The sequence below is a fragment of the Hibiscus syriacus genome, unplaced genomic scaffold, assembly GCF_006381635.1.
Source record: "Hibiscus syriacus cultivar Baekdansim isolate YM2019G1 unplaced genomic scaffold, ASM638163v2 tig00110882_pilon, whole genome shotgun sequence".
Classification (NCBI taxonomy): Eukaryota; Viridiplantae; Streptophyta; class Magnoliopsida; order Malvales; family Malvaceae; genus Hibiscus; species Hibiscus syriacus.
In genome coordinates this window covers 1,036,376-1,058,809 of record NW_024062896.1, presented here as the reverse complement: position 1 = coordinate 1,058,809, position 22,434 = coordinate 1,036,376, and the positions used below count along the sequence as shown (strand labels likewise).

General features: G+C 34.8%; 2 protein-coding genes across 3 annotated transcripts; both read left to right on the top strand.

The window, feature by feature from the left end:
* Window positions 1-4,435: 4,435 nt before the first annotated feature.
* Window positions 4,436-22,284, top strand: LOC120144175 (phosphatidylinositol transfer protein 2-like). The gene is made up of 11 exons (XM_039158307.1): window positions 4,436-4,546; window positions 4,669-4,699; window positions 4,794-4,942; window positions 5,314-5,405; window positions 5,522-5,529; window positions 5,629-5,700; window positions 5,892-6,059; window positions 6,315-6,410; window positions 6,534-6,656; window positions 6,767-6,985; window positions 22,274-22,284. The coding sequence occupies exons 1-10, from the start codon at window positions 4,527-4,529 to the stop codon at window positions 6,863-6,865; spliced, it is 858 nt and encodes a 285-aa protein (XP_039014238.1). The 5' UTR covers window positions 4,436-4,526; the 3' UTR covers window positions 6,866-6,985; window positions 22,274-22,284.
* On the top strand, window positions 18,146-21,322 carry LOC120144173 (interactor of constitutive active ROPs 3-like). Of its 2 annotated transcripts, none has more exons than XM_039158305.1 (3): window positions 18,146-18,317; window positions 19,119-19,290; window positions 19,698-21,322. In XM_039158305.1, exons 1-3 carry the CDS (start codon window positions 18,298-18,300, stop codon window positions 21,276-21,278), a joined length of 1,773 nt encoding a protein of 590 aa, XP_039014236.1. In that variant the 5' UTR covers window positions 18,146-18,297; the 3' UTR covers window positions 21,279-21,322. The 2 variants fall into 2 exon arrangements, with proteins under 2 accessions (XP_039014236.1, XP_039014235.1); XM_039158304.1 differs by having other exon boundaries at window positions 18,245-18,317; window positions 19,116-19,290.
* Window positions 22,285-22,434: the final 150 nt, after the last annotated feature.

Here is a 22,434-nt window from a genome sequence, read left to right as displayed (position 1 = left end):
ACGTCATAACACTACAAACTTCATTTGAAGGTTTAATCAGAATATTTATGTTTGTTATATTAATAGTGTATAATTTATATATTATCAATGAATGAAATAATATTTATCATCAAAAATAAAATTAAATGAATATTTATTTTAAAAAAGAAGTAAAAAACAAATAAGCAGAACGTTATTATCTAATACATTGGCAATAAAAAATCATCCCATAATATGCAATTACGCAAATAACTATTAATAGTGTTCCAATTATTACTGCAAAGATATAAATGTACCAAACAACAACCTATATATAATTATAAAACATCGTAATCAAAGAAGAATGGTGGTTCGTATTGTGATATAAATCCAATAATCCCTTGTGTACACTTAAATTGTACGGCATTGGTGCTTCCTCGAAAGAACATATAAGCCGGGTGGTTAAACAGTATAGCAGCCTCTTGAATGCCAAGGCAGCCCTTGATTATCAAACAGTAGTACGTGTGGGTCTCAAGGGATGCCCTTGTACTCCCGAAACTTGCGTAATTATTAATGCAAAGCTAAGGCATCATTATTCTCTTAGACTTGACCAGGAGCCACTGCAACTCTCATATATTGGTTATAAACCTAAGATTGCAGCCACAAAATTAATGACCAAGAAAAGCTAGTGGAAGTTGAACCAACTAAGAATATTCACCTTCCTATACGTATTCGGTATTCTTCCATCTACTCATGTTGAGTTGCTTTCTACTTTTAAAAGTAGTCGCATCGCATCATGTGTATATCTACTGTATCCCATATTAGGAGTAGACTTATTAAATTCTTATCTAAATTGGAGAAGATCAAATTCGAAGCTGTTAATTGGAATGGCCCATGCGGAATTAGGGCAGCGGGGTCAACCCAGTTTTCCCATTCAGTCCGCTTGCATTATTTGTTCACTGGGAACACTGACCAACGGAGCTAAATGCAACCGATTCTTGCTCTTTTTCTTCAATTTCAACGACTGTAGTTTCTGCAGAGCTCGGCAATTCACATCGGTTGAAGACTGGAGTTTGAAAAAGAAAACTCAGAAATATCTGAAAAAGTGATAAGATTTAAATTACGGTCACGTTGGTGTTTTTAATGGTGTCGTCTTGATCATGAAGGATGATAATGAAATGCGTTGAACTCGTGGGGTACGGTAGGCTAAGTGTGTAGAGAACGCAATGGAAGGAGCTTTGAAAATGTAAAGCCAAACACAGGAAAGTCCGAGTCGTGTGTTTACGTGGCCGTTTTACACAAAAGTCTGACTGACTCGGTCACAAATTTAACTTTCGCAGTCATTAAACCGAATCAAGGGGAAAAGACTTTGGAATTCCTAACGTGGAGATTAATCTTTAACATCCCCTACTTTCCTACTACCTTTGAAACAAAGAGCTGACATAAACACGAACGACGTAAAACTTTAGGTTAAGAGATAAACTTATAAAATTTCTAAAAGATGAAAACATATTATAAAAAAAAAATTGAAAATTTTAGGGATTAACCGATTGAGTTCATCCTTGTGTCCCGGCTATAAGCATGAAGTCAAACATTCAAATTTATGTAAACACAAAATATTAAATTCAAGAATACGAGTGTCACTGGCACAAGTCGGGTTGGTATCAAATTTATGTATAATATTAATATTATATACGATGGATAGGTTAAAATATGAATCTTGAAATTTTGTTTAAATTTATATATTTGTATAGATGGTTGATTCAAATTTAATTAGGGCAAATATATTAGTTTTAATGAATATTGTTTTTAGTCTAATATTCATTAATTTTGTGTGTATTTTTAATTAAATTTTAATATAAACAATTTAAATTATCTTTTAACACTTAATATATATATATATTAATAGAAGTGAGTAATTTTATTAAAAAGGTAAAATATCAAGAATTACGATAAAAGTTGACAATCATAACAGTAAACTAAACACATAATTATGATATTTTCTTATAACCATTGACATAAGAAACGAGTCACTTAAGACCACACAAGGATCATATAACAAAAATATTAAAAACCTAACAAAAAAGCTTCAAACAAAACATATATACAAACATATATGACTGCATCGACAAATGAACCATAAAAGGGATTAAACTACTAAAAGATTAACGATAAACCGCAAATAAAAGTTGAGCAGCATGAGAAAACCATCAATGATCACAAATCGTATATCCAAATTCAATCTGAATGTCGAAATTAAGGAAAATCAACATGATAACAAATAAGCGTCATCTTAATCAGTTGAGTCGATGTCAAATCCAACCCTAAAAAGGATAAACAAAAATAACGATCGAATAATCGACAACAAAGATCGAAAACGTGCCAACGTATATATAATTTTTAATATAAACTGCACAAATATAAAAATAACAATAGCATATTTTAAAATTTTAAATAGCACAAAGTCGGCCCATAACTCATATAGACCTATTGTTCAGGCCTTCAAATTTAGATGGATAATCCAATCATTATCGTGGCTCCACCCTCTAATCTCAGCTTCCTCCACTAACCTACTCTGTAAGTAGTCTTAACATTAAATATACCATTGCCTTCAAGAGCCCAATAACAAGCCAATTAATAATTTATTTATTTAATATTATTTTAAATAAAAGTAAGGGTAAATTACATGTTTAATACTTAAATCACTATTTTTGTTCCATTTTGTTATCCATTTTTTTTTCAAAATCATATATAATGTTTAATTTAATTTTTATTTTGGTACGTTGTCGTTAAAAATATAAATGTGATGTTAACATGTTATTATAAGATATTACCACATTTTCGTTGTAAAAAATAAAAAAATGTCACGTCAGTATTTATGTTAATATTTTAACGACGAGGTATTAAATTGAAACTTAAACAAAATGTTAGGTATGGTTTTGAAAAAAATAAAGTTTGGATATCAAAATGAAACAAACATAATAGTTTAGATACTAAATTTATAGTTTACCCTAAAAATAATTACTTGATTAGGGGTCAACATTTATAATTTGCTTTCTTTGGTTGCCGGCCGTTGTTTGTTCGATTATTTTGCAGGTATTTTCAATCACAAGAGCCAAATTGTTATTGATTTTCACTTTACAGCCTTGACCCAACAATGCTTTATCCTTTTGGCGGCCTTATCTCGTCGGAAGCTTCCACGGCTTCAACATGAAACAAAAAAAGGAATTGTTTTTAATAATAATAATAAAAAAAGACAATCTTGGAATTGAAGTTTCCACATTGAAAATTTATTTTTGTAAAGATTTTTTTCCTTCATTTTTACTAATGAAAACACCATTTATTTTATTTTTCTACTTATAAAGTATAAAAATAATATTTAAAAATAATGTATATAAATATATTTAATAATTTAAAATTATAAGGTAATATACATTCATAGTATTTTTTAATCATCAATAATGCACATATCCACAACTACTCGAATCTAGAATCTCTACGAAGAACAACAATTTATTTTTATTAATGAGATCGTTTAATAAATTCCAAAATAAATATATTTTAATTAAAGATTATAAAATTTATAAAATATTACAATTTGATAAAATAATTAATAATAATTTAACAAATCTAGTAATCTTTTATTAATTGGAAAATTAAAAGTTTTTGGTCAAAAAAATTCATTAAGCCGAAAAATAAAAAAATCATACCTTTCTGGTTTTACTCACATGCTTGATTAGTTGATATCGGTAATCCAGTCCAAGACGACCAAACACACAAAACAAAAAGTCAACGGTCGGCGTCCACGTTGTACTTTCCGATTCTCTTTCCTCGAAAAATCCGACGTCGTTTCAGAGTCATCAAACAAAGGATAAACTATATGTTATTATCCCCCGCAAAAATGAAATTTTGATACTTAATCATTAAGGCTTATTTATTTTTTAGTGTATTCACTATTTCTTTCCCTTTTCTTTTAATATCCTAAGTGGATATAATTCATGAAGTATCATATATTAATTTAATAACCTTTTAATGGCGATAACAATGTCATATTAGCTTTTAAAACTATTAAATTTTCAAATCAATATAATAAATCTAAATATAAAAATATCAAATTATTATAATAAACAAAAATGAGTGGCTGAAGTTGTAATATTAAATTATAAATTTATTATCAACAAATTACAACAGTTATCCAATAAGTCTCACTTGTGTAATAAGAAACAATTACACTCCAATTGAATAACTTGGGCTCATATCTATTTATCATCCTATGTACATTATTATATTACAGGGACTAAATGTATAATTTTGATCTAAATGGAAGGACAAATTGCATAATTTTCCGATAAAAAAGCAAAAAACTTTCTCATGCTATAAGCCTATAACTGGTTTCGCCGGCCATTCTTCGTATTTATTCTCTACGGCATCAATAATTGAATTTTCATTCTAAGCCCCAACTCTAAAGCTTCTCTTTTCTGATTTTCTTCTTTGTTCCATCTCTTTTCTTTTTCTTTTTGAGTTTTTCTGCAGATTTCCAAAGGAGTTTGATCTGTAATTCAAGAGAAATGGTTCAACTCAAGGAATTGTATCCTTTTTTCTTACATGGGTTTTGGTTTTACTTTATTTTTTCTGGATTTTTTTATTAAAGTTATGGTTTTTTGTTTTCCTTAACCCTCTGATTTTGTTTTTCTATGGGAAAATCTGTAGCCGAATTGTCATGCCCATGTCTTTGGAAGAGGTAAAACTTCAGCTGAAAAGTTTCAAAACTTGTAATTGAAATTCGTTGCTTTTCATTTTTTGTTTGCTGACAGTCACCATGTTTGATTTTGCAGTATCAGGTATCTCAAATGTACATGGTGTTGAAGATGCAGCAGCAGAGTACAAATGGGGCTGAAGGTGTTGAAGTCTTGGAGAGCAGACCTTTCCAAGATGATGTATTTGGAAAAGGTCAATACACTTCTAAAGTGTATCGTTTGCAGAGGTAATTCATTACCCTTTTACATCAAGATTATCTATTATATTCTGGGAGGGAGGGATGATTTTGTGCTAGGAGAGTACGTATTTTCAGGGGAGATCTCTCCCGCCAGCTCCTCTCGTTCCATCCCTGATTATATTGTCAATCGAATCAAAGAATTGTTGTTTACCTTTTTATTAGTGTTGACATTGATAATCCATCTAGAATCCTATGTATGTATGTTTGTATATATAAATGTGTTGTGTTGTGTTTGTGTTTGTGTGTGTATGTATGTATGCATAAATTCTGGCCTTTGCTTCATTGAGATAGAAGTGGAACCATGGTTGTTTTGTTGTTGTTGTCTTTTGTGTTTCTTATTTTTGGACTAATGTTTGCAGCAAAGCACCTGCTTGGCTAACGAGTATTGCTCCGACGGATGCTCTCGTAATGCAAGAGGAAGCATGGAACGCATACCCGAGATGTAAAACAGGTATGCAATGTACTTTAGGCACGTTTTTTTGGTCTTTCGCTTTTCTCGAGTTTATTGTACACGTTGTATTAACATTTTTCTTCTGTTGTTTACAAATCGGGTCGTATGTTTCTCAGTGATCAAGGTAACTATTTTGCTTCCCTCAGACATTTTAAAGGATGTTTATGACTAATGTTTTGATTTCCTTTGAATTTATGCCCTCATAAGTCTTGTATTCTTGCAGTGCCCATACTTTACCAAGTTCTCTCTCACAATTGAGACCATCCATAGGGCGGACAATGGCACTTCAGAAAATGTGAGTTTCTTTGAAAGTCATCCTATTTAGCCCTTTTTTCTGTAAATCTAATATTGTCATTGGCATCGGTAATTAGAAATGTTTTGGGAGTTCCGATTTGAAGGGAAGATGCATTATATCCTGCTATTCTTTCTTGTTGCTTCTTTTTCTTTGTATTTTTTGCAAATCTTAACTATGAGTTTTACAAATAGGTGCATGGTTTAAATGAAGAACAACTGGCTGCCAGACAAGTAGAAACCATAGATATCGCTTCAGCCGAACCAGATTATTGGAGTTATGCTATTGGAAGTAGCAATTTCGACTTTTCAAAGTTCAAATCCGCAAAAACTGGCCGTGGTCCGCTTTTGGATGGATGGCAGGTTGGTATTTTACCCTACTTTTGCTCAAATGTTAATCATGACTTCACTGAGCCTATGTTCGCCCCACCCCGACTTTCTCCTTTCGTTCCCTCCTTCTAAAGCAATAGTCACTAGCGTTACTTGTAACTATACATAGTATTTGTGTCGTATTTTTTATACTCGTGATACGATAACCACACCTTTCTTGTGATGTATGTATAAAATCTTCAACCGAATTAAGTTGTCAATGATTACATGTGATGTTCATATTTGCAGGAGAATTGCAGTCCAGTAATGACGGCATACAAACTGGTGACGATAGATGCACCATACTGGGGTTTTGGTTATCGACTTGAACAAGCTTTGCTTGCGGTAAAACTTCTTCAACTTCAATATTTAGATGTGAACTTTAAACTGCAGACTACTCGGCAAGGGTCCGGTGTGTTTTCGGTACGCAATATGCCAGCAACTTTACATCATTTATCTATTATGTAGGGTGAAAGGGCTCTTTTCATTGAAAGTCACCGGAATTGTTTCGGTTGGATCGATGAGTGGTTCGGGATGACAATGCAACAAATACGTGAACTTGAACAACAAGGCGATTGCTTATTAAATGAGGTAAGACTCCTCTGTTGCTATCGAATTCGCATTCACATTCACGTTCGAGCGATTTTATTGTCTAGTCCATTGGTTTCATCGGATTAACTGGTATCCCTTTACATTAACAGAAAATCGGCAAGCCGATTCTGCTGACGGATGCGGCGGACTGCGAACAAAGTTTTTCTCATAACAGTGAAAGACAGGTTCCGCAAGTGGTCCATACATGATCCCGTATCACAGTGGTGTTTACAGCTACAGATTGACAAAGATTTGAGGGAAAAACATATTCAGAACCCACAAAACTGGGGTTCTTACATTTGTAATGACCATATAATTGTTTACATTGGGTTTTAGATAAATATGTTGTCGGTTCTCGTTCATATTCTTTGTATCATGTAAAGTGAATATTATTATTTTTATATAATCATCGGCATCTAGTCTATTAATTTATTAATACGAGTTCTAATTGTAAAATCTTACTATTATTATTCTTATTGTAAAACCAGAAAGATAAAATAAAAATAAAACCAAATTCAAGTTCAATTGTACACAAACCAGACCTGAAATGGCATACAAAAGCCCTAAAATATTACTTATTCCAAAATGCTTAAGTGGTTCAATAGTCAATACAAATATTTATGCTTGAAATATTAAAATTTCATATTAAAAGATAAAAACTAACGTAATAATCGCAATAAAATAGATATCAAGAGTTTACATAAAAAAATCTTTTTGAGAAAAATTATAGATAAAAGAGGACAATTTTTATTAATATAAAATATATATTTATAGAGATAATTACTTGATAATAAAGAAAACTTGTATGGTTAACAACTTTAATTATATAGAATATATATTGTTTAACAACTTTAACAATTTAGTTAACTAACAATTAACAATTCAATTAACTCTTAACATTCTCCCCACTTTTTCAAAATTTTGATATTTTAAAAATCAATTCTGAAATAAATTATTGGCTTAATACAATAATAAGTCCCTAAACTATGTCTTGAAAAATATTTTAATGCCTAAATATTTTTTACTAAAAATAAGTGCCTAAAATTTTCTCTGTTACCATTTTTAGTGCTCGGGAGTTAACTGTCGTTAAAAATCTCCGTTAAGTAACATGTGTCACGTTCCGGTAATTTTGAGAATTTTTATTTAGAATAAAAAATATAATTAAGAAATATTTTTTTTCAAATCTTAAAGAAAATACAAAACTTTTAAAACCTTAATTTTAATCCCTTTACCACCGCCGACCATCATCACTGCCGTCAATCGGCCTAACAGCCAACTACGTGTGACCGACTAACCACCCATGACGAAAACTCCCATACTTTCGCAATTGATTGAACACCAAATCTCCCTAACTCTACAAATTTCTAAACATAAATCCTTCAAAACCCTAAAATGAAATCTTTCATTCGCACCGTTTGAGTGTCCGATCGGTTGCGAAAGTATGGAGGTTTTGGTCGTGGGCGGTTGGTCAGTCACACGTCGTTAGGTGTTTGGCCTATTAACGGTATTGGTGGCGGCCGGTGGTGGTAACAAGATTAAAATTAAAGTTTTGGTTTTCTTTTTTAATATTTGAAAAAAATAATTTTTTATTTTAAACAAAAATTATAAAAATTATCAAAACGTGATACGTGTCACTTAACGGAACGTCCGGACACTTAAAATAATAACAGATAAAATGTTAAACACTTATTTTTAACGAATAATTTTTAAACACTAAAATATTTTTCAAAACATAGATTTAACTCTTATTTTTATATTAAGCTTAAGGTACTCAATTCAATGATCTGGTCAGAGCAATCATAATATGTGGGTCAGAGCAGTGAGCTAATTTAAAAAAAAAAAAAAAGTTGAACTGATTCAATGACAAAACATTTCCTTAATCTATTCTCGTTTTTTCTTTTTCACCATTCACCCAGATTTTTCTTTCTCACTGTTCTTCACATATTTCCACTTTCTCTTCATTAAAAGTAACGCGGTTAAGCTACCAACTTTTAGGTGTAATAGGAAACCCAAGAAGACGCCTTTTTTGTCTTATTAACACAAAATCAAAATTATTAAACACTCAACTAGACAATTAAAAAAAAGTCAAACGAGACAACTTTCAAAAGTCAAAACTCTTACTTGAATATGCCTTCAAACCATCATTAATCCTAAACCCTAAACTAATAATTACACGAAAGAACATAAAAATTTATGTATTAAAAATTTAGAGGATATAGGGTTATAAAATTTTAAGGAGTACAAAAATAAATAATCGGTTAAAAATACAAAAAAAACATATATAAGATATAAGATGATTTGAAATTTTACGTCTCGAACACCTTCCATCTATAATTGCATACAAAAATATAGCATGCACCAAATACACGTGTTAGTAACCTTAAAAGAATTTTACACACATCTGTAACTTTTGTCATTAAACCAGCATAACCAAACATACTAAGCTTCATGGACGTAATCAAACTATAAACTACATACATTTATGAAGTAAAATCAAGCTAGATATCACAATTTTCCCCCGTTAAGATGAGTCCTTTCCATAACCTTTGGAGGACTCTCCAATTCTCCCACGGATAGAGTTATGATAAAATATTAAAAGGGATAAGGTATATAAATTCAAAATAATAACTTAATATCTATTTAATTTAAAAAATCGGAGGCGAAAAAGTCCAATTTCACTTGAATTTAAATCGATAAGAACTTAAAATGCTATTGGACCATAAATTTTAGATGGGGGCAAGAACCCCTCTCACTCTCTATGTACATTCATCCCCTGAATTTTTCAAAACAAACAATAAATAATTTAAAATATTAACTTTAATGCTAATATATAAAAAAGGAGCTTAAAAAATGCAAGAGAAGACATGAAGGCTTGAAAGACTCGTCCTTTCAAAATAGTATTAAAAACCTACGCCATACTCCAAGAGCACCGCTGTAGGATATATTAAGCTCAGTTCGAACTTCGAAGCTCTCATTATAGAGATGAAAATGCTTATCTCTTTGAAGTTTTGGATTTATTTTTTACACTTAATTAGGTAAATTTAAAACAAATTCAATTATTCTAATTAATTAATTTATTAATCAATGATTTGGATCAGCACACAAAGACTGACTAAAAATTCGAGTGATTACACGTGTTTAAACATTGAGCATGTATTTAAATATGCTATACATTTAGAGCCTAAATCAACTGCTAAACCGATAGTAATTGATACAATGATAATACATTTAATTAAATTATTCTAAATTTTGAATTTGGGCGATTTTCCCCAAAAATTATCGGTGATAGGTATATATACAGATCTAACACCGGTCAGATTATATTTCTCGATCTAACATCCGTAGCAGTAAAGCGCGCCCCTTGAACCGCACTATACGCTGATTTGACGTTACGTGGAGTATAGCACGCCCCTGTACCGCGCTATACGCTGATTGGGTTACACGTGGGGTATAGCGCTCCCCCTGCTCCGCGCTATACGCCACGTAGGGGTATAGTGTGGAGCAGGGGCCGCGCTATATGCCGTACCAAAATTATATTTAACGCGGTCCCTGATCCGCGCTATATAATAATTACATATAACGCGGTGCAGGTACCGCGCCTTATATGTTTATAAATACCTCCGGTTCTCGCATCTCTCCTCACATCTCTCTTATAAATTAATACAACAATTCCGTCAACGAGTAATAATTCTGGCAATCTTCTTATATTTGATTTAGAAGTTCGTGCGATTTTTCGTTATAAGGTAATTTTGTTATAATTTTTTAATTATATTTATTGTTTATTATCATTATTTGAAAAAAATATTATACTAATTATTTTTAATTAATTTTTATGTTTGTAAAATTGAAAAGCGGGAGCATATTTTGCGGTGCAGGTAATAATATAAAATTATATTATTTAAATTATTTACGTTGATGTGTAAAAAATTTTTTGTGTTATATTTTCGTTCATATATAATTTATTTAATCAGATTTGTTTAAGTTTTTTTTTTGCAGATATAATATTACTGCACTTTTAAACTCAAATAATGGTGCGACTTTCAGCTATTGTTTATTATGATGGTGAAATTCAAGAAGATAAAACCGACGTTGTTTTCGTATCAAATGAGCATGTTAAAATATCATTAAAGAGAAACATAACTCTTGAGGAGCTGATAACGAAGATTTCGAGGAAGATTCATGTTGGAAGTAACAGAAGAATGTCGTCGTTGCAGTACAGATTTCCAACATCATTGTTGCCATTAACTTATACAACGTTCGAACTTTCGAACAATGATGATGTTCAAATGATGGTTGAAGCTCAAAGTAATTATTTAGACGCCGCTATTGAGATGTATGCACATTTTGTTCAAGTGCGTGCTGTTCGGGGTCAATCTTTAAGCTCACACTATGGGCTGGCTGAACAAGTTGATCAAGTTAACAGCTCGACTACAGTAATGTGTAATGATTTTAATGCCATAATAGGGAGACATTCATCCGCAACTCCTTACGATATGTACCGAGGTGGGTCCACGAACAATTCGTATGGCAACACCGCGTCCAGTTCAAGGGGAAGGCATTCATCTGCAAATTTCTTTGACCATATGGAGATGCCATCGACGCAACTATTTGTGCAGTTTCCATTTGACACGATGGCTTCAAGCTCCAGGGGGAGGCATTCGACTGCGAGCTTTTTCGATCTCAATGTCGATATGCCTTCCAGTTCAAGGGGAAGGCGTGCAAGTAGTAGTAGGTTCTTCGACCTAAATGTGGAGAGCATGGAGGAACCATCATCTCCACCAGAAGAACTGCTTCGTGAGCCTGGTACGGATGGTGCTGAGACTGGACTATTCATTCACCCAGAATCACCGCAATTCAACTCCGATGATGATGATGAAGTTCCGGGAAATGTGGCACAAACTGACACTCCTGCATACATGTATGAAGCTGATTATGGTGCAATGTACGGGCCATAATTTGCGGATATGCCTCATCTCGATGACTATGGATATTACTCGTCAATAAATAATGGTGAGTTATATTTAGGCATGGAGTTTTCAAGCAAAGAAGAAGCGATGATGGCTATCAAAAATTACAATATCCGTAATTCTGTTGAGTCCAGAGTCAACCGATCGACGATCGAAAAATATGTATGCTACTGTGCCCGACGCAAAAACGGATGCAATTGGATGGTTCGCGTATCGAAAATGAAGAGGAAAAGCAACATATGTGAACTAACAGTATACAACGGTCCTCACATTTGTTGTGCTGAAGGGGTCAACCAAGATCATCCTAACTTGGACTCTGAAGTGATATGCCAAGCCATCATGCCCATGGTAAAAACAAGCTCTCATATAGCTGTTGCAGTGTTGATTTCAGCTATATAATCACAGTATGGGTACACCGTCTCCTATAAAAAAGCTTGGTTGGTAAAACAAAATGTCATTGTCAAACTTCATGGCGAATGGGATGCATCTTACAACGAACTTCCAGGTTGGTTTAGGCTGGTGCAGACGTTGAATCCTGGGACAATTGTGGACTTCGAAACCTCCTATGCATACCATAATGATTGAGTTATTCGTGATCGATGCCAATTCTACCGGGTTTTTTTGGAGTTACCGACAGTGCGTTAATGTTGCCAAATACTGCAAGCCTGTGGTCCAGATCGACGAGACTTTCTTGTATGGAAAATACAAGCAAGTTTTATTATTGGCAGTTGTCCAAGATGGCAATCGCAACATTCTTCCAGTTACTTTTGCTCTTGTCGAAGGAGAAGATACAGATTCTTGGGTTTTTTTCCTCCGAATTTTACGTGCACATGTTATCATGAGGGAAAAAATTTGTGTCATTTCAAATCGCGGAGCTGAGATCAAAGCAGCAATGGAGTCTTTGGGTCCAATGTGGCAACCACCATTTGTCCAACATAGGTATTGTCTCCGACACATTGCTGCGAACTATCATGGAAGGTACAAGAAGAATGATGAACGTCAATTAATTGTGCGCATGGGTAAGTGAAAGCAAGTTAGTAAGTTATACATTTTTTTATCATTTTAATTTTGCAAAGAAAGAAAGTTAGTAATACATTTTTTGACCAGGTTACGAACTACTTCCTCGAACATTTGAATCAATGCTTCAAGATTTGCGGGCGAAGAACGAGGAATGATACAATTACATCAGCCTCATCGATAAAGAAATGTGGACGAACGCATATGATGGTGGATATCGATATGGACATATGACGACCAACTTGGCTGAGGTAATCAATTCAACCTTAAAGGGTGCACGTCACTTACCTGTAGTGGCTTTGGTAAAAACTACATATTTTCGTTTGGGGGGGCTTTTTGCGAAGCTCGGGGGACAAGCTCAAACCTGGATGCAAGGCGATCATGTCTATCACCCTAGATTAGTTGCAGATCTGCAGAAAAAAATTGTTGCATCAAATGAAATGTCTGTAACAAGCTTCTAAAGAAGGCATGAAATGTTTCGTGTCACAGAGTTGCCGCGACCTCTTCAAGGGATTGAAGCTGTGTCGTTAAGAGTAAATCTAAGGGACAGAACGTGCGACTGCGGGTTTTTTCAAGCTCTGAAGTATCCATGCTCTCATGTGATAGCAGCTTGTTCGCATACACGTCAAGACTATAACCATTTTGTGGATCCCGTATACCTACTATCTGAAGTTTTTAAGGTATACGAATTTGAGTTTCCCCCCATAGGTAATGAAAAAGACCCTGATAAGGTTCAAGATTGGCTTCCGATTGTACCAAATTCGAGTTTATTGAGGGAGCGTGGTCGTCCAAAATCCAATCGAATTCATTGCGATATTGATATTCGAGAAAGATCTAGACAAGACAGAAGATGTGGCCATTGTAGAAACCTAGGACACACTAGAAAAACATGTCCACTTCTGTTGTCATCAAGTAACAATTGATGAGGAAATGATGTATTTGTTTATCAAATAATAATTATTGTATTTTAATTTGCATTTACTTCAAGTTAATGTCATTCGATAATCACTGATGAAGATTAAAAAAACGAGAACAATCATTAAATTTTATCAAACTAATAACAATTTGGTATTTAAATACAACAAACTTACAATAAGAATTATATGGTAAATGATAACCAAATTACAATAACTGATATTAAATGGTAATAAACAAAATTAACTGAAATATATTAAAAAAAAGTCCAACAAATTTAACAAAATAAAGTAAGTATTAAATGAGAAATAATAAAAAATTACAATTAAACAAAATAAAGTAAATTCAAATATAATAAAAAAATCTATCGATGCTTGCATCACGAATGTGTTCCGCTGGGCGGTGGCTGTCGGTCTCGAGGAGGATTTCTTCGTGTCACTGGTTATGACTTCTCGCTGTCATCATCATCGTCGTCGTCGTCATCACCAGCGTCATCGTCGTCATCATCGTCCTGAGCAGGTATATTAGGTTGATGAGGAGCTGATGACGATGAATCACCTCTATAGAATAAGGACCCTGGAGGTGTATGACTGACTATCCCACCAGCATGCGAAAACTGGGAAAATTGGGAAAACCTAGACATCGCTGAGTATGAAAACTGTACAGGAGGTGTCTGTACTACGACCATGGGTGATGAGGCTGAACCCGCCAAATATCCAGCATTTGAACCCCAAGTCGGATCTACAAACATAGACCCATAATAGCCTCCAGGAGGGGTCATCTATGACGGTGGCGGGGGTCATAAAACTATGTGAAGGCGGCGACGGCGGGGTCATAAAACCATGTGAAGGCGGCGACGGTGATATCTGGTAATGGAAAGGCGATGGCGACATCATATATGGCTGCGGTAGCTGCTGAGAATGTCATGCTGGTGCAGCTGAGGATGAACCGGAAGCACCTGCTCTCCGTCCACGAGTCGGGGGACGATGGTGCTGTGTCGGTGAACGTCTCTGTCGACGTCGTAGAAAGGTCTGCCCTTGTGCATCCTCGGGAAGTAGAAACGGTTTCCCGTTACTGTTGAACCACTCATAATAATCCTCAACATACATCAAGAAGTTAGTAAAAATGGGCTCTCTACGTGGAAGGCGCCGATGTCGATCCTCCCACAACACGACCTACTCATGATGCCTCACTAGCCAATTTGTATCTGTCTTGTCGCGTCTATCTAAGCTATGCAACTCGTCCATATTGCGAGGTGCTTCCGGAATTGGTTGAAAACAACCAAACTGCCGGAGCACGCGATCAGTGGAGTGCCACTCGACGGTCGCATAACAGATCAGAGGGACCATCGTCATCCAAACATCTGATGGACCCCTCAACTTAGGTGGGATCACCGCCCTCACATCATCAGTAGAATATGACACCCATTCAAACTAAAACAAATAATATATAATTTTTATCAAAATAATAATCTAATTATATAACTATAATCTAAAATCGATTTTTAAACATTAAAATTCATACCTGTGTGTCAGCCTTCTGATTGATTAGCACCTTATTTTTTTTCTAAATCATCAGGTAGCTCCTGATGATTTTTCCTATCAATAGACCACCTATTCAAGGAAAAAAATTTGTTATACGCTGTATAAAATTATTAATATACAAAATCAGTTTTATAATTACCTCAGAAGTAGTGGAAATACGAATGAGTTATTCACAACAGGACATAAAAAGGGCAATCGATACCATGCCCAAGACTGCAGCAGCAGGAGACATTCGCCGATAGCATTACGTCTGTAGTTAGTGGCTCCACACATCTCCCTGTACAGCAAAGCCAAAACTACCGAGCCCCAACTGAATGATCCGACGAGAAGAAAGTCGCTAAGATGTCGCAACCACATGCAGTGAACTAGGTTGCACGATTTATCCGGCATCAGCAACCCTACTATCAATTGCAGTATGTATGCCCGTGTATACATCTTAACCTCATCATTAGAGGCGTCTGCGCTCAACTCCCAAAAATTGGCTTCTAACCAATTTAACGGTATCCTACCTCCGATAAAATTTTCCGAGACACGTCCTAGACTATCCTGACACAAAGTAGTCCAAGAACCGGAAGCTATCCCCGATATCACATCTCCATCCACCAGAAGCCCCAGGTGCGTAAAAACATCCTCAAGCGTGATCGTGCACTATCCGCACGAAAGATGGAATGTGTGGGTCTCCGGCCACCACCGCTCTACTAAGGCAGAAATCAGGTCTAGCTCTATCTTACAATGACCTTGATATCTACCTATGTAACCGAATCCAACCTCTACTAAATACGACAAGACACTGCTGGATATCACTAACTTAAGATTCCTAATAAAAGGATCTAATACACCGTTCTTCTCCTAAAAATAAATAATTACAAAAATTGATTCTTACTCTAATAATCATGCATTAAATAAATCAACTAATTATTACTAATAATTTAAATTAAATTAAAACGTTAAAATGTTATCGTATCAGCAAAGTGTCGATATATTTAATTCTTAATCTAATAATCATGCATTAAATAAATCAACTAATTATTACTAATAATTTAAATTAAATTAAAACGTGAAAATGTTACCGTATTAGCAAAGTGTCGAGATATTTAATTCTTAATCTAATAATCATGCATTAAATAAATCAACTAAATATTACTAATAATTTAAATTAAATTAAAACGTAAAAATGTTACCGTATCAGTAAAATATTACCGTATCGGTGATTTATTGAGAAAATTACCTTGAATTTGGATTGTTTGTAAATTAATCCTAAGTTTTAAAACATGACAACTATAGCACACCTTCTCTCTCTTTCTCACTCAATTTTCCCGGTTATATTGCCTCTTTCTTTTCTTTTTTCTCCACAACTGCTCCTACCCTCTACGGAAAACCATAGACCAAACAATTAAAGCTTAAAATACATAAATGGCCTTAATTATAAAGGGTTAATTTGTTGAATTTATCAAAAATTACATAATGATCGTTAAATTATTCATTATTTTTTAAATTCTTCATTTTCTGTTAAAAAATTAGAGATCGTCTAAAGTATACATTAACATATTGATTGAGATATTATAGTCGTTTAATATTATCTCAATTAATATGTTAACGTCTAGCTCAGACGGTCGTTAATTTATTAACAGAAAATAACAAGTTTAGAATATAATAAATAGTCGGACAATCATTCTGTAATATTTAATAGTCGAATGACTCAACAAAGTAACTTCGAATAAATTATTTTATAATTTTTAAAAATTGACAACAAAAATAATATAATATAATAAAAGACCATTTGTGTAATTTATCGTAAATGGAAAGCAATGAAGCAACGATCACTCGGGTTCCGCGCCGAACAAAATTATCAAAGCACAGAAGAAAATTCAACACTCTACTAACACCAGAAAAAAAACAGCCTTTTGATTTGAGGTTTGAACATCCATTACCAGTCTCTCTCGGCCAATGTCTACTTATTTGCTGCTCTTACTTACCTAACCATTAACACAAGTTTTGTTTTTTTAACAAAATCTGTGAAATTTAACCCATGTCGTCATTTCCTTGCTTGTACAAGTTGTTACATTGCTAGTTTGCTACACTTGGTAAGCTCCACTTTACAATTTAATCTTCTTGTTTTATTCTTCTTTGGGTTCCCGAGAAAATGCGTTGAAGGAAAAAGACTAGTCCTTTTTCTCTCTCGACATTTTATGCTCCAATTTGTTTGTGTTGTTTTTCCACACGTTCTTTTGGGTAATAATGTTGCATTTGGCCTTCTTTTTTGCTTTGATGTTGATGAAAAAAAAGTTTTTTGAAAGTAACTTATCTGAGCTCTGTGTTCAATTCAGAAGCTTTGTAATGGCAGCCTTGCAGACATTATTATTTTTTCTTTAGATAGATTGTATAAAGGAAACCGAATCTCAGAAAGGTTTTTCTTTTTGGTCTCTTCAGTCTCTTATTTCTTTTATTATTTAGAAAAATGGGTGAACTTTTCTTTGTTTCATAAGCTGCAGTAGATCCTGTTATTTTGAACTTTTCTTAGCTGAAAAGGAACTTTCCCAGAAAATATTTTCCTGAGAAACAAACGGGGTTAGTACTCAATAACTTGTTTTGGCACTGGATAGACAAAAGATTCGAGTGGCATTTGAAATCATTTTTTTTCATGTTATAAAATTTCAACTCCCACGCTTTTTTTTTTGCTTTTTTTTACATTTCATGTCCTCAATCCTCATTTCACGGCAACAATGGAGGAAGAAAGTTTGCTTGCTAGATTACAACAATAACCCTTTGTTTAGTGTTAAGAAACCATAAAGAAAAGGGTACTTTTATGTAAATTTGCCTTTTGCCATACCCTTTAGTTGTAGGGTCTCCTTGTGACTATCACAATGTCCCATGGACCATAAACAAAAGTAAGTTTTTTTGGTGGCATTGAATGCGGTAAAGATGAAGGGTAGCTATTGATGTCTGGTTAATTAGTGGATAGCTCATGCTATATTTTTGCCTTTGTGGTTTCATAAGGAGCACTTGCCATTCATATGAGCTCATTAAATTTTCTTTCCACCCTACGTTCACATTGAATTCTTCTGTATCGGCTCGTGACAATTTTCCGATTCGTTGCAGGCGTGGGGCAGGGAAGCATTGAAGTGGTTTTGGATAAATATAACTCACTTGTGTTATCTTTATCCTTTAACTTATTGTAGGGACAAGATTCTTTAAATTATGCAGACTCCGAAAGCAAGGTATCTTCTATTGCCTTTGTGGCTGCTCATTCTTCACTTGTTAGAAGTTTCTTAGTGAGTTTCGTCGATGTGTTTGTGCGGTTATTCTTGAAAATTAAGCAATGCATGTATATAATGCAAATACAGGGAAGATCTTTCCCGGAGTTCCTTTCTTTCGGATTTTTATCTAGTTGAGACTATTAAGGGCTGAATTGTCCGGTTACCGTCTTGAGGTGCAGTCTCTTTATTCATGAAAGTAAATCTTTTGTTGGTTTCCTACCTTAATGGAACTAGCAAATGCTGCAAGTGATTCATCCTTCCAAAAGTAAACTTGTGGTTTATCATCTGTTTGAGACCATTGCCTAATCTGTTCCGTTATGTAGTACATTCTCAGTAATCTGCTTATTTTAGGAGCAAGAAAGAGTAAAATTTACAGCTTTAGTAATTTTGTTTAGATTTAGGAAGGTGATAGGGTAAAAATATATAATTAAAGATGGGAATAAGGAAAGTTTTGGTTTAAGTAATGATTTTTAACCTTCTGTAAAAGGGTTGGTTGGCTCTGTGCTCTTAACTACTACAAATACAATGAGATCAATCGAACATTGCGAGGTCAAACTAAGGGATTCGTTCTGTTCTTGTATCCCGACTTCGACTCTAGGATAGTGCGTCTCACTTTTATGTTCAATGTGCACTAACGTTTTTTCATTAAAGGGATATAAGGAAAACCGGAGGCCTTTTAAATTTGTTCTCAAAGTCTTCGACTGTTATTGTGCTTTTTTCATCTGTACCAAATGAAATCACGTTGTAACCATTGTTTGGCAGAAGCGGATCCTCAGAAGTGCCACAAAGGGTCTCTCATCGAGCTGTTCGTCAACTCAAACCAACCACAATAGAGACTGGAGCTGTATCTAGTCCCAAGTCTACTAGTAGAACTTCAAAAGAGAAGAGCCCTAAAGTTGTTGATCGTCGTTCACCTAGAAGCCCAGCCTCTGAGGTAGGCAAAGTAGAGAACATTATACAGATTTTGGACACTGCTGAACATTAGAAAGCTTTTGATAAGTGTTTATTAAAGCCATTTTCTCTTCTCTTATTTTTTATAGAAGCATGTCAATCGGTAACTTCATTGTCATTCGAATGATGATGGGTTTCTCTTTCACCGTTAAATGTCGATCCATTGTGAAGAAAACTAGTGGTTCATCGATATCTTGCAGAGTTAATTTTCTAAGCATCTATTAGGGATTTAGGGTGATGGTTAGGATGGATGAGATAGCTAAGGAAAAGGATTTTATAATTCCTTATAGAGTGTTTCTTTCCGATTTGCTTGTGGATGAGATGCGCATTAGCGTCCGATAGACATTACTGTTTTGGATTAACTGATCTTATTGTCTGTTCTTTCTTCAGAAGAAGCGCCCGAGCAGAATATCTGAATTGGAAGCACAGAATTCACAGCTTCAAGAAGAACTAAAGAAGGCAAAGGATCAACTAAATTCATCTGAATCAACCAGGAAGCAAGTTGAGCTGTCTGCAAAGGTCGAGGATTCTGAAGTCCGCAAGGTCTCACAAGAACGGGATCAAGCATGGCAGTCAGAGCTTGAAGCTATACAGAGGCAGCAGTCTCTTGACTCAGCAGCTTTGGTCTCGGCCGTGAATGAGATTCAACGACTTAAGGATCAGCTTGAAATGGTGGCTGAATCCGAGGCTGCACAGACCAAGCGAGCAGAATCAGCACAATCGGAGCTTCAGAGCTTGAAAGAAAACCTGGTCGAAACTCAATCTCTTGTAGAGGACATGAAAAAACAGCTTAAGGATAGCCAAGAATCGGAAGCTCGGGCCCAATCATTGGCGAATGAAACTCAGATACAACTAGAAGCTGCAAAAGAAACTGTTGAAGCACTTAGGTCGGAAGGCATGAAAGCCGTTGAAGCTTACAACTCCATTGCTTTTGAATTGGACCAGTCAAGGAAACGTGTTTATTCACTTGAAGGACTTGTTAACAAACTGAAGGCAGGCATGACTGATGCTGGTGGCAGTCTCTTTATTGAGTCTGATGGTAACTGTATTGCTGTTGATCATCAAGCTGGAGAAAGCAAGAAACCCGAGGAATCTCGCCAGCTTGAAGCAGAGATTTCTTTAAAGTCTGAGGTGGCACGTTTAAGATCTGCTCTTGAAACTGCTGAGACTAAATGCCATGCAGAAGAAACCCAAGGCACCATAAAGATAAACAGTGCTCATGAACTGGTTGAGCAGATAAAATCTGAAGCAAACTCGAGAGAGGCCGAGCTGTTAGCTGAACTGGAGAAGGCAAACATTGTTATTACTGACTTGAAGGCAAATATGATGGATAAGGAAACTGAGTTGCAGTGCATCTCAGAGGAAAATGATGAGCTTCGCATGAAACTTGCACAAAACCTGTCACGCCAACAAGAATCCGAACTTGAAAAAGAGCTGAAATTATTGAACGAAGCTATTGTTGATCTGAAGGCAAATATGATGGATAAGGAGACTGAGCTTCAAAATATATCAGAGGAGAATGAGATGCTCAGGTTGGAAATCAGTAAAAGGGACATGGACAAAGGTAAAACAAATGAGCTAGACGAGGCAAGGGCTGCCGAGCGAGAAGCTATTATGAAGCTTGGACTTGCAATGGAGGAGGCTGATAAGAATAACAGGAGAGCTGCCAGAGTGGTTGAACAGCTTGAGGATGCTCAGACTGCCAATTCTGAGATGGAAGCAGAGCTGAGAAGGTTAAAGGTGCAATCTGACCAGTGGCGCAAGGCCGCAGAAGCAGCTGCTACAATGCTTTCGGCAGGCAATAACGGGAAGTTCATGGAGAGAACTGGTTCATTGGATAGCAATTATAATCCTGTTAAGGGCAGGGTTGGCTTACCTTATACCGAAGATTCAGATGATGAGTTGCTGAAGAAGAAAAATGGGAACATGCTGAAGAAGATTGGGGTTTTGTGGAAGAGGCCACCGAAATAGGCCACCATGAGGCATGCCAAATATACCTTTTTATCAAAATTGCATTGGTTCCATGTTTTCCTATCTCTTATTTTTTTTCTCTAACTTCTCACCTTATTTGGACAGATTTCGAGTACTCGAACAAAACAGTCTCGCCATGAAGTTTGCAGTTACGTCATGACGATGTCTGAATAGCGGGTACACGATGTTTTCTTTTCCTTTTATGTGGATATGTAAAATCTGAGTGCCATGGCCTTACCTTGTGCTTATAGGATCAAACATTTTCTCTATTCACAGTGCAAGTTTGGATTGGATTCCATGGTTTTTCTGTTAAGCTGTCTGCAAAAGTATGATGATCACTTCACCAGCAGCTATGTGTGAGCATGAACTATCTATCGTATGTTTTACGTTCCATTCGCCTCCCACGGAATGAGGTGAATGATTTTCAGTAAGGCAGTGTCATGACTCATTAATCGGACTCGGGTGCGTTGAATATGAATTTAAATACAAGCATTTATTATTCGATTTTAACTAATCGATCGATTTAAAATTTAATTCAGTCAATCAATCAGATAATTAAATATTAGATCAATTAACGGTTAATATTTTTTTCAAAATTCAATTATCGGTTAAAATCTGAACTAAATTAATTAAAAATATTACATGTATATATCTATTAGTTCAAACCATTGAGAATAAGGATCGAACTATTTGTAATCACCCAATCAAATTTTAACCCAAATGAAAGAAAAAACATATCTACTAAACTCAAAATTAGTCTAACTAAAAAATTATAACAAATACCAATTAATTCAAAAACCAACCAAATCAATCAAACTTCATTCAGTGAATAATTTTAAAAAATATTCGATTCGGTTAACTGTTAGGAAAATATCCGATTAATTAAATTTTGATTTATTAAAGTTTTTCCATGAAAGCCCGTGTGAATCAAACTTTTCTTGCTTAGGATTGCATATGCAGGCGTCTCTGGTGTAAGAATTAAGAACATTGCAGAGCATTGTTTACCTGTTGAACTTCATTGAAGATAAATGTAAGAATTAAAAATTAGTTATAAGAGTCAAAGACACTGGTGACTTCCATTTGGACAAAAAAAGAAAAATGAAACGTTGGCGCCACTGCACCACGTTTTCTATAATATATTGCTAATCACTTTTAA